General features: G+C 42.5%; 1 protein-coding gene across 2 annotated transcripts in view; it reads left to right on the forward strand.

The window, feature by feature from the left end:
* Positions 1-12,889, forward strand: part of TRPC5 (transient receptor potential cation channel subfamily C member 5) — a 97,139-nt gene that overhangs the window by 18,847 nt on the left and 65,403 nt on the right. For both annotated transcript variants that reach the window (XM_030498209.1, XM_030498210.1), the window contains exon 2: positions 9,956-10,360. In XM_030498209.1, the coding sequence (XP_030354069.1) occupies positions 9,983-10,360 (378 nt within the window). In that variant the 5' untranslated portion in view covers positions 9,956-9,982. The remainder of the gene's footprint in view (positions 1-9,955; positions 10,361-12,889) is intronic.

A 12,889-nucleotide genomic window follows, 5' to 3' on the forward strand; every position in this document is an offset into this window, starting at 1 on the left:
CGTGGCTGAAAAGTCACATAAGAGATGGGTATTGTTATTGTTGGTAGCTAAAGGGCACAATGTAAGTATGTAAAGATTAAGAAATAACATGGTTACTCCTTCAAAACTCTGACCCCAATCTCTGGCTTTATAGGAATGATCTGGTAGTTGAATAGACAAGTCCTGTACTGGAGATAGTACTCAGGAACCTTATTAGGGCCTTAATAGAAGCAAATACGTGTCCTACATTTCTTTACTTACAAGCAGTATAAGTGTCACTCCTTTTCCACACTGCGTTGTCTGTGCAGCATTTTTTTGTGCCTTTTAGATCCACATGCTTAATTATCTTGAGAACAATATTTTTCCATTTTGAATGAATGTGTTTTTATCCCCTCCAACATTTCTGTGGGTCTTCAAAAACTGTCCGTTTTGTAGTTCTAGGCGGTTTCCAGAGCTATCTTAATGAACCAGGATTTGACTTGCCTCTTTATTTTATCTGCAGACTATTCTGTTTATTATCATTGTCAGGGAAAGGTCCCTCCCACTTTCTTTCTATGATGAGTTCTCTTTTCTTTTTTCTGTATGGCATTTCCACCTCCCTAAAAATGCCCCACTTTACTGCACAGCCAAAGCAGTCATTTTGTCAAGAGACTGTCTCAGCAGAAGTGGCAGTGAAGGATGCTAGGACCAGGCCTGACCTGTGCAAAAACATGACTGAGACAAACTGTGATTGCACGACCATTGCAAGCTGTAGTGCTTAGTCTCCATCATTTTAAAACAGTACATTCAGCAGGACCTTTTGCTCTGAGAAATGTTTCTCCTTCTCAGCTCTACACCCACCCAGGCAGCTCAGACTACAGGGTTTGCTGATGAGGTGTGACTGAACCAGCATATTTACTACAGTTTGGAAATTAACTCAGGGAAACAGTAATCATGGGTCTTGCACTGTTTCATCTCCAAGAGGTGCTGTAGGTGAACACAGTATTCTCTAAAACAGCCTTTCTTTGCAGTTGGGAAACATTTAAGTGAGAATAGAGCACAAGATCTTTCCTCTTGTTCCAAAAACCTCCAGTCTGGTTTGAGTGACAAAATTAGGAACAAAACTAAAATGGAGCCAGAGCTAAGTCACTACTCACAGTAACCCTGGAGACTGTCAGTGTAGGGGCTGCGGGTGATGGCTGCTGTGTACACTGGGTCTTGACTGTATCTTTACACATGTGCCCGTGAAAACAGTTCCAGCAGAGCTTGTTCAGAAGAGGTAACTGATAACCACTAATAAATCCACCTATTACTGAGACAAGAAACAGAGCCTCCACAGCTGTCACTGTGGATTGTTTATAGCCTGCTGCAACTGCCCTTTCCTCATCCCAGCACCTGTGCCATCATCTTGTACTTTCCTCTTGTGACTGGGTGGTTTACTTGCTCTTTCAGCCAGGGTAAGGCAGGTCTAACAGTCCATGCTGCCACCAGCTCTCCTACAGTGTTCACAGGTTATCTTGTTGATTGAAGAAATGATTACAACGCTCGTTGAGCAGGAGTGGAAACAGGGAAAAAAATCTCTTCGTCAATAGCTACAGCAGCAAGAGATTACAAGCAGCAGAAACAGTGGACACAGAGCAGAGAGATGATAATGATGCCATGCCACATTAGTGCTGCATTAGCAGATAAGACAACGGGGCAGCTTGCTTGACAATATTTCTCAGTTCAGTTGACATCTCTTTTTTGTTATTAGTGGTGGAAAACGAATAGATAGCCCATCGCAAAAGAGTAGGGGACAGAGCAGTGACGTCAGACAGACAAAATAAGCTCTCTGTTCTGTCTGCATTTGCAAAGATACATACTATGAATATATTCTAGGGTTATTTTTTTTTTAAGCTCCTCACAATGGTACATTTTTATTTATTCACACCTGTGTGATGGCTGTGTGGAGAGAAGTGGGAGAATTACAAACTGTAAATACTTCATTGTAATAGTAGCTAAAAGCATGTGCTGCAGCCGTTCCATGATCAGAAGTCGTTCTAGTCATTTGAGTAGCCCAGACTGATTTTTATTGAGGGAATACTGAAATATTCCAGGGATGGGTTAATACTCCCCCCTCCCTCTGCCTCCCAAATAGGAGCTTTGCAATTGGCTCTACACCAGAGATTTTTTCTGTCATCCTTTCCATTAAGACATGCTGGAAGCTGTGCGTTGCTTTCAGGACAGATAAAACCAAATTTAGGCTACCTAGACCCTGCAAGATAGAGCTGGAGATAGACAGGGATGTTGCTTGGCCCATGTTCTACATGGCTGCTTAGGCTGTGTGCAAGTCACAACAGCAAGGAGTAGATGTCCTGTTTATTGTTGTCCAGAGACCAGAGAAAGCAAAGTCAAACATGTTAGCAACTTCGCTGGAATGCAGACACTATAGATGTGTGCATAGAATGAATTTACAGTTTGATAAATTCACACAAGCTTGGTATTAGCTTTTGTTTGAGTACCCCAAGAAAAGGTACTTTGTTGTTTGAGTTCATTTGCAGAATATAGTGTCTATAATTTGAGTATAATTTGCGGAGTATATGAGGCTGAGCAGTCTCATACCAGTGTGCTCACAGTAATGGATTCTGGTTTAAGCCCATATATCTAGGGCTTGTCAGATTGGTATGAAATGCTGCAACTTATGCTGTACAACTAGACTGAAACTAATGAAGGCTATAACACAAACTAGGGGTTTCCTAATACTGTTTTCTTGGTGACTTACACCCTTAAATCGTGCCAGTACATCCTGTTCAGGCATTTAAGAGTCATGTGTGATGGAGGTGACTGAAATACGCTGAGCTGAGCCAGGTGAGTACACATCTTTTTCCTCCACGGCAAAGCAGAGTCCCCCAGAGAAGTGTTTTCCCATGCACTGTTAAAACTCAGGGCATTACTCATGTGGATGAATTAAGCAGCCTGCCCACAAAATGTGGTGACTGTGTATCTACTGAAATGTTGTTACACTGCATACTTTAAAACACAGCTAGAATACACTAAGATACATATTTAAGAAGTTTCCCGTTGAGGGAAAATTAACTTATTTAAGACACAGATGTAGAAAACTTAAATGTCTGGAGAACACCTTTTTGAAATACAGATCTGCTGAAGAGAACATCGAGCTCAGTAGGTGGAGATGGAGAACAGAGAACCATTGCGGGGCAAAAGAGAGAAGAATAACTCTTCTGGGTTGCTATAGGTGGTCATTGCTAGCGGTGAATCAATGGTAGCCCACCTCTGCAGCTCCATGGAAAAAAGCCTTTTGAGAACATCCTGGTCCCGTGGAACAATGGTCTATCCTGTCCCCAGTTTTATGAAGGACTTAAGTGCTGAAGTAGTTCAATAGAGAAACCTAGCAAGAACAGAACAAAATTCATAGCTGGCTTGATGAGGAAAGCAAGGAGTATCAAATGCTTGAGAAGGCAAGGTCAAACCAAGTGCTTTGCACATGGACTGGAAAGTGGTATATTTTGCATCCTGGGCAAGTTTGTGCTAGAGTCATACTGGCTCTCAGTAAGGCTGTTATCCAGCAGAGAGAGCTTATTCATCTAGTAGAGAATTCAGCTGTGCCAAGATTCCCATCCTGCAGCATTAGGCGGCCTTGTAGATGTCCTGCACTGACATGATGGAGCATCCTAAAGCCAGAAGACTGAGAACTGTATTTGATTTCTAAGTTTTAGTTAGGACCAGTGGGTGCTCAACAGGAAGTACTTTCTGAAGTACTTTCTGAAGCCCAACGGGATCTCCAAGCATACTGCATACGTGACATCTTTTGTAATGCTATGTTCATATATACATATATATATACAGGCACCCATATGTGGTTGGTCATGACTCATCAATTGATTACGCAGTGGAAGAGAATTATACCAAAGAGTTGGCCTTTCCAAATCAAACATATATCTTTGATAATTGTCACCCTCCCCCCGAAGTTAAGAATTGCAGCTGGGACTTGAGTCAAATTATGACATTTTGAGTTACTGGCAAAGAATTTTCTTTTGGCTTCTGTAAATTTCTAACCTGAAGTTTGAGGTTGTCTTTCTTTTCCAAATGCTTCTCAGATTAGAAGGTTACATGCAGTACCCCAGTGTCTGTATGTATTCTTAACCATGCCTGAAGTGATGAGGAGTGAAAAATGTTCTAAGAAGGATTTTTTCTCTGCCTCTTCTAAGGACATACCCTCCAATGTGAATCATGAACGACTGCAGCCTTGCATTTTTATCACACACTCTATTAGTGCTCTCCCTTTCACTCATCTTAGGCAGTGAAACCAGATTACTCATCTGCAGTTTTATTAGCTGTTGGTTTCTCATTTCTGTGCTGCACTGCAACCCTGCAAGTTTTGGAAAGCACTTATTCCAGGGGAATGATATATCTTGCATAACTTACGAGCTGAATATAAACTTCCCGAGATCATGGGGCCTTTGCTAACAGGAATTCACATAGCCATATACAGCAGAAGGTCATTGCAGTTGTATAATTTTAAAATACTTCTGAGGTTGTACATTTTTTCAGTAGTGGCTCTTTTTGCATTTAAAGCAGCAGGAAAAATTTCTGCTTCTTACCAAAAAGGTGGTGAATGTGATAAGGAGACATCGTGAGAAGCGGTGAGGCTTAGGGTTGCAATCTGGTTCCCACTGAACTCCATGGAAAAGGCAATTTTCTGGAACAAGAGGGTATCTTTGCAGAAGAAAAGGAATTGCAGGATATTACAAAGTCAGTTTTATTTCCTCAAACTGTGGGAGGTGTAAGCTCAGTCAGGCATTGTTAGTAAATAAGATCTAGGGCACTTAAAAGAAGGATCCAATCACAAATTCAATTGGTCCATTAACTACACGTAATATTATTTAGCTAAGTGGCCCTTCTGGACTATTTCATAACTCAGGTTTATAAGCTTCTTCAAAAAAGATCAATATTACTGAGCACACAACCTGCCTCTGAGCATGATGAAAGAGTCAGGCTGTTTTAGCAGTAGTGGTCCATGATTTCCAGACCCAAAGTCCAGATTAGAAATGCGAGATGAGGAAAATACTCTCCCTGAAATACCAAAAAGAAAAAATAGCTTTGGCAAGAGGATGGATGGAAGCAGTGAAGTAAGATGTGTTGCCAGAGATCAGTTCTTTTATTGCGCTGATACAACTAGACAATTCAGGCAGGCTTTCCAGCACATAAACCCTTCTGCAGATCCGAGACAGAAGATGTAGTGACATTTAAAGCCACACACACAGTTTTGCCAGCATGTGTCAGAGTGAATCGCCAGTAGGAGGGAACAACCAACCTCTCTATTTGCAATTTGGCAGATGGGGTGTTTTGTTGTCTGCTCTAATGTGTGATGTGAGTCGGCTGCTCATACTGTGTCCCATCAAACAGGAAAGGTAGCTCTTGTCTGTTGGGCTTGTTTTCAAGATCCAGGATTTGATTTGTTCCTCAGGTAGCCAGACGCTCACATCAGCTGGGAGCGATAAGCTCCAATATTTAAATGCAAAACCTCTACCAGTCTTTGCTGCTCCCATTACACAGGGAGCTCAGCAATCAGAGCAGTGGTGCTTTTCCACCTCTTACTCAGCATCGTGAAAAGTCAAATGATGAGAACAGCAAATAAAAGCCAGGAAGGTGCTATTTTACAGTAGGACTACATGGATGGGAAGCAGCACTCGCTCCCATCCTTTCAGTTACACTCATCCCATTTCCTACAGGTCATTCTGATTCCCATGAGATAGTGGCATGTGGGAGTGTGTTGTGCATGTGAAGTGGGAAATAAAGGTGGTTTAACAGATCCTAAAAAATAAATGCGTAGTTGAAACTCATTAAATATTTAGTGGCAAAAGGCAGTGCTGCTGAGTGACTTTTGCCTTTCTTTCTGCCTTAACCACAGCTCTAACTAATGGCTATTATTCGGTGTTGCTCCCCTGCTCTTCTTTCTCCTTGCCCTCTCCTCACTGGTTCTTACCCATCGCTCAGGCTGCCCCCCCTTTGCCTTTTCCTGTGCTATCACACATTGCTTTAAACTTTTCACGTTGTTCTCTCCAACAACAAGTGTAAGAAAGGAAAGCTAATTTTTGTTCTTGCTGTTGTGCTGAAGCGACCTCTCATTCACCTGGGCATGATGCATCAATCTGATGATCATTTGGTATCAGGTCATGATCCAGGGTAGGAGAATCAATGCAAGGGCCTTGAGGACAGTGCAGTGTCTGTAGAGTGCTGGCTGTAGATTTCATACAGACAGTGACATGTATAAAGCCACTTAGTTTTTAGCAAAAGCCATTGTTTTCAGCCCTCGACTGAAGTCAGACCATTCCCTTGTGATTGTAACATATCCAGCCCAAGAGTCCAGTCCAAAAGCAGGCAGAGATCCCAACAGACCCACCTGTAGCATCTGTGATGCCATTTCACTCTTCAGACTGAAGAAAGTGGCCCCGTTGATGCAGGGATTAAATACATCTGAACTGAGTGCTGGAAGATGCAGACAAATTTGGGAAATGGGATAGAAAATCCATTTTGTGTTATTAGACAAAGTAATGTGTCTGGAAACCTTCCTTCCCCAAACCAGACAAGCTGTTTCTGCCAGGTATGGCTGCTTTTCAGGGGCTAAAGCTCTCATTTCTGTGCCAGGCAACATGGAAGTGGTGTCAGGCTGAAATGGCTTAAAGATTTGGACTAGTAATTCAGGAAGAAGGGTGACCCAACTAGAGAGAGGTGATAGAGTGCAAATTGAGTGTTAAGTCCTCTTACCCTTGTGTAGTTTACTATGTGGTTCTCTTAGTTTTTCTGTGCCTGTTTGTGCTGCAGGTATCACCACTGCATTAGCCAGTCATTGGTTATTGTTTGATGCATCTGCAATCAGGCATAGACTGAAAAAATACTTCCTTGCCCCAAATATTAACTCAAGTAGCAGAAAATCCCTCTGTGAAGAGAATTCAGATGGAAAATGGGCGTTTTCAGGCTCTCTGCACAGATTCCAAAATTTTAATGTGACTATGTTTCTATTTTTGCTACCTTTCAAGTACGTCATTGCTTCTTTTCTCTGAGCACCTCTGAATTGCCAGCCCCTTTTCTTACCTGGATTTCATCAATATTTTTGCCATTTTTTAACTGTTAAGCAGGAGACAGTACCGCTCTGGGACAGATGTGGTCTATCTGGGTCTATGGTCTACTAGTATTGTCTGTTTCACAAAGAGATGCTGCCTCCAGGAGACTGGTGGTGCTTGGAAGCAACAGCTAGAGAGCTGTGATTCCTGGCCTCATTTGTTTCATCCACATGCTTGACCGATGCTCTGTTAGCCAGTTTTGGAAGAGAAAGACACCAGGTTTGGAAGGGCCGTCTGTAATTATGCTGGGTGTCAGGCAGAGGGGTGGCTCAGCTAACAGTTTTTCTGCAGTCTTCCATATAATCCAGGCAGACGTATTTGTTTTGATACTACATGCCATCATTTCCATATCCAGTCAGCAGTGCATGTTTGTTAGGCTGGGCAGATGATGGCATGAGAAGAATTCATAGAATCATAGAATGGTTTGGGTTGGAAGGGACCTTAAAGCTCATCCAGTCCCAACCCCCTGCCACGGGCAGGGACACCTTCCACAAGAGCAGGTTGCTCCAAGCCCCTGTGTCCAACCTGGCCCTGAACACTGCCAGGGATGGGGCAGCCACAGCTTCTCTGGGAAAAGTCTGTGCCAGCGCTTCAGCACCCTCACAGGGAAGAACTTCTGCCTAAGAGCTCATCTCAATCTGCCCTCTGTCAGGTTAAAGCCATCACCCCTTGTCCTATCACTATTCAGGGCAAATAATTCCTTTCATGAGTCTTTCCTGTTTGGCTTTATAGGCTTCCTATGTGCTTGAAGTATTAACAAAATGCTTTCTTGGATTGGGGTTGTACTGGGAGATGAGATCTCACTGAGAAATTGAGATATCTGAAGCTTTCTTTCTCCAGAATTGTTGGAAAGGAAAGGGATCCAATTCTAGCATGACGTTTCATAAGGTGACATTTGTTATAACTCATTCCAAATGTTACTCACCATCTACTAAACACTCAATTAAACTGAAGAGCAGTGAAAAACACTCAGTTCCACTTCAGCAGCTTCACTTGTCACCAGAATCCCTCCTGGAGATCTCCACACAGTGGCTACTGTCCTCTGTTACCAGTCCCACTGGTTGGTGTTCCCTCTCTAGTGAGCCAGATTGTCACGAGGACATAACTTCCTTTCCCATTTGGGCTTAGCCTTATTTTCCCAAAGATCTCTTTGGTCTTACTTGTTGTCAGGCTCGTTCTGCATCCTTTTGTGTCTCATCAGTGTTTCAGTGGGAATTGTCTGGACCCCGCAGGGATGACATTTTCAAAACCAAAATATGAAGAGTGAACCTTAGTCCTTTTGAAGATCACAGTAGTTGGCTACTACATGTAGCTTATTGAGACTTCGAGCTCCTAAGTCACTCAAGATTGTTCCTTGGTTCTAAAAGCTTCAGCAGCATAACCACAGAAAATAGATCGATGTTTTTTGTGATAGCTTCTATTCAGAAGATAGGCCCTTCTGCCTCTTAACGCTTTTCTGTGTGTCTTCAGCTTGAAGCATATGTGCAGAGAACTGCAACTCTGGAAGTGTAACAAACAAAAACTTTCCTCGTACTTGTGGGAAACCGGGATACAGCACATTTCTTGAGATGCCAAACTCGTTGTTCCAGATCTCTGGCTCCCCAGGAAATTCGCAGATGTAGCTTTGCTGTGTGCTACAACCACCCACCGGTTGCAGTGTCAGCTGGGCTGGAGCGCAGATCCACCCACTGCTGCTGCACCAGGCCCAGCACACTGGAGCTGAAGGCAAAATGCAGATTGTCTCTGCTGAACACGGTTGCCTTATGGCATGCGGTGGGATGGGAGAACCAGAACCTATGGTGTCGCACTCATGGCTTGGCACCTGAACCTCAAGATCTTCCTTCTCATTATCTCTTTATCAAAACCTCCTCTTTCTCCTGGATAGGGCACTAAAATGGAACAAAGCCCTGGTGAATTTGCTGCAGGAAACTATTGAGCTTTGGGCATGAAATAAGTCATCCAATTAGTTAATAGCTGGTGGTGTCTCCTGGCCCTGATGTGGTGTAGGTTATTGGTGCCAAACAGAAGTAGATGAGCACAGCTCTTTCCTTGCTGATGTGTGAGTAGCTGTGCAGCCCATGTTTCCTATGACTTCAGTCGCCTGCTAGGTTCTTCGAGCCATGGGAAGAAACAGTAATTAATGTAGTTTGGTACACTTTTCCAAGGCAGGATTTACTTCTCATTTTCCTAGATCGCAAACACCACCACTGCCTCTGAAGAACAAGGGTGGTGGCTTTCTACATCAGCCTGTCTTTAGGTCCTATTTATAAAAAAGGAGAGTGACAAAATATGTTTAAAAACATGCAAGCTTTAAAAATAAGACTGTGACCTAGTCAAAGACTAAACATTAGGGAAAAACGAAAACCTATTTTGAGAGGTAGAAGCAGAGAAGAATCAGCAAAAATAATCAAAACAAACCTTATTACTGTAAATAGGAGAGTACAAATCAGCAGCTCCCATGACTGACAGCTCAGAGATGCTGAGGGCCTGGTTCAGCAGTGAAAAAGGAGGGAAGTGAGAAAAACATCGAGCAGGAAACGAAGCAAAGATGAGAAGTCCACCTATTTGCAGATGTGATAGATTATCCATAAACAGCAAGGTCATGATTCTGATCAGGTAAGAGAAATCAATAGCATTGCGTTAAAAATACACTGTCTCCCATTCTGTGTACCTCTTCTGAGCAGCAGTGTAACCTTTGTTTTTCCAGGTATCCTTTTAACGTGGGATTGCTCAAGGGGAATGTGTTGAGAATAAAACAGCTTAAAAAGGGATCGGAAGCTTTTACTGTGATGGACCTTTGGCAGTTTGTCCCCTGTGAAGAACAGTTAGGGGTTGCTTGTCTGTTTTGTCACTTATGCACGCTTCTTCTTCAGCCCTAGGTTGCCCGGTCACTATGAACAATGGCCCAGCTATACTACAAAAAGGTAAACTACTCACCGTACAGAGACCGGATCCCACTACAGATCGTGCGAGCAGAGGCAGAGCTCTCGGCGGAGGAGAAGGCCTACCTCAGCGCTGTGGAGAAGGGGGACTATGCCAGTGTGAAACATGCCTTGCAAGAGGCAGAGATCTACTACAACATCAACATTAACTGTATGGATCCTCTTGGTCGCAGTGCCCTTTTAATAGCCATAGAGAATGAAAATCTGGAGATCATGGAGTTACTTTTGAGCCACAGTGTGTACGTGGGAGATGCTCTGCTGTATGCAATACGGAAAGAGGTGGTGGGAGCTGTGGAGCTGCTGCTGAATTACAGGAAGCCAAGTGGTGAAAAACAGGTTAGTGGAGTGTTCCAGTGCAGTTTTAAGGTATTATCCTGCGTTAGGGAAGTGGTACTGCACAGAGAGGTGCTGTGCAGGAGTCATAAAACAAAATCCTTATAGGCTCATTGCTTTAAATGCCCGGAGTAGACATGGGCAGTCCTTTTGGATGATAACTTTCCAGTCTGAGCAAACATGTTCTGCCTGACTTAAATGCTGAGCATTTTCAATTTCACTGAGTGTTCTTTTCAGTCTTACAGTGTTTGTGAACATACTGATTTATAGGCTGATTTACAGACACACACTTTATAAAGGAATTTGGGGCTGTCTGAAATTATATTGCAATCTATAAATATGAACTATTGCCATGCTGTTGTTCTGGTATTAAGTGCAATTGGTTTTCCTAAGTAAATCCTGAAAGCGCACAAGCTTATAAATAACTGTAAGCAAGCAAGCAGTCTGCTAGGTTTCAGTACTTAGCCATAGTACAGACATATCATCTTAGTCTCCATCTCCAAAGAGCTCCGGTTCAGAAATGCTGAGGCAGTACATAATGTTACAGCATGAGCTAACCTGCTATATATCTGAGCAGTGAACAACTATGACTCAGAGGAAGGATCCTTAGCTACAAGCCATCAGTAACTTACAGAAGGGTCTTTGTGAAAACCCACAAAGTCTGAATCCTGTCACTTCAGGTGTCACATATCACTGTCCCTAACTTTTCTTTTCTTCCTTCTTTTTTGCTCCTTTTCATTTGCAGGTACTTACTGCCAATGCCTGGAATAGCCTACATACATTACTGACCACTGACAATTTTTGCATGTTCACTGCTTAGAAAGGAGCATTCAAAACTTGAATAACCTTATATATCAAGGCTCATTTTGAAGCCCACTGGAACACATCCCTCTGTGTGTGAAAGAAGAAAATGATTAATACTAGTCAATCATAGAAGAAAATGTTTTTAATGGATAAGCCCCTTGGCACATAGTTTTTCAATAGTAATTTCATGTAGCCAAAGCAAAAATTAAGGGTCAACCTTGACAACATTCAGAAGTGCTCAGCTTAATACTTGGAAACAGCAACATGCTATAGTAATGGGATTCTAATGTGTGGTTTAAGCACAAGAGATACAAAGAATCTCTTCTATCAGACCTAAAAACTGAAATGTTAGCACTAGGTTTTAGTCTGACAAAATGTAAGTAGCAAAATACGGATCATACATGGAGAATGAGCCATTTTTTTCTTTGTCTTCTAGAAAGTTTGACCACCCTATAGGCCAACAGGGTAGAAAGTAGAATAGAAGAGGGGTTTTTTCAGTAGCGTGAAGAACTGCCAGTAATTAATGCAGGTTAATGGCAAGTTTCTCCTGAAATGTCATGGAAAGCAAGCGATGGGATTCATGTGGATTTCTGTAAGATCTCTTGAATACCAAAACTTTTGTCCACTGAAATTCACAGCCTTGCTGGCTTAACTGGACAGAGGACCGTGAAATAAGGCTGTTTTATTGCAGCTGAAATTGAGCTCCAGCGTCTCTAGTTCAATGATACATTTCATAGCAGGTCTGTTTGACTTTTCTCCCTGCCAGTGTGCAGCCATCCCTCTGTAGCTAGGTTTGTATCTGCTGCACAGTTTACAACTTAAAGGAGAACGTGTGTGGGAGAGGAGCTGCGGTGCCAGTTTCAGCTTTATTTACAAGGTTTGTTACTAGTGCAGATTTCATCAGTATGTTTGGGACTAGTACTGGCTTGATGCAAGATCCTATGTACACACTAGGATTAACTTCCCTGGCTGGGGTTCAGGCTCTTCAGTAGACTGCAGGAAGCGTTTGCAGGTAAAGGGCTGCAGGATGGGACTTCCATTTCAGCAGTTTCACTGATGCAGTGATGGTAATTAACATTTATTTCATAGTATATATGAAATCATATGTGTATATAGTGATATAACATTAAATGGAATTAAGTGTGTAGTTAGGCAAAGTTGGGACAAAGTTGGTTAGCTTGTCAAATCACAAAGCTAATATAGGAGTGGGTTCTGAACACAAGTTGCTAATTCCAAAGCAGTGTTGATATGCATTCGGCAACTATCTTTGCTTGACTCTTTCTCAGAAAGTCTTTTGGGAATCCCATACCTAATTGCTTTCACAAAAAGCTCTTGATAGATTAGCAGAGTTTTGTCCTAATCATCTACTTATACATTCTAAAACATACAGGAAAACCACTTTTTTGGTCGAGTAGTGCCAAAAATTCACACTTCCTGGAACAGTTTATATCTGAGAAATTTGTAAGATAGTGTCACAGCACTTCTTATATATAAGGGTGAGTATAAACTATTCATCAAATGTACACAAGGTTCAGTTTGCCTGAACAAACCCATGTGAAGGCAGCTCCTTGGACTCATGTGTAGCAGCCTGTTTCCAGCTAGGGGCTGGCTGTCTGTGCTGCACTCCAGGCAAAGGTGCAGAAGCAGCGTCTTCTGATTGTTCTCTCTTAAACGTTCAATACATCACCTTCATTCGTCTGAGTCTGGGGTCTGTGAAACCCTGTTAGT

Source organism: Strigops habroptila, chromosome 9, assembly GCF_004027225.2.
Source record: "Strigops habroptila isolate Jane chromosome 9, bStrHab1.2.pri, whole genome shotgun sequence".
NCBI lineage: Eukaryota > Metazoa > Chordata > Aves > Psittaciformes > Psittacidae > Strigops > Strigops habroptila.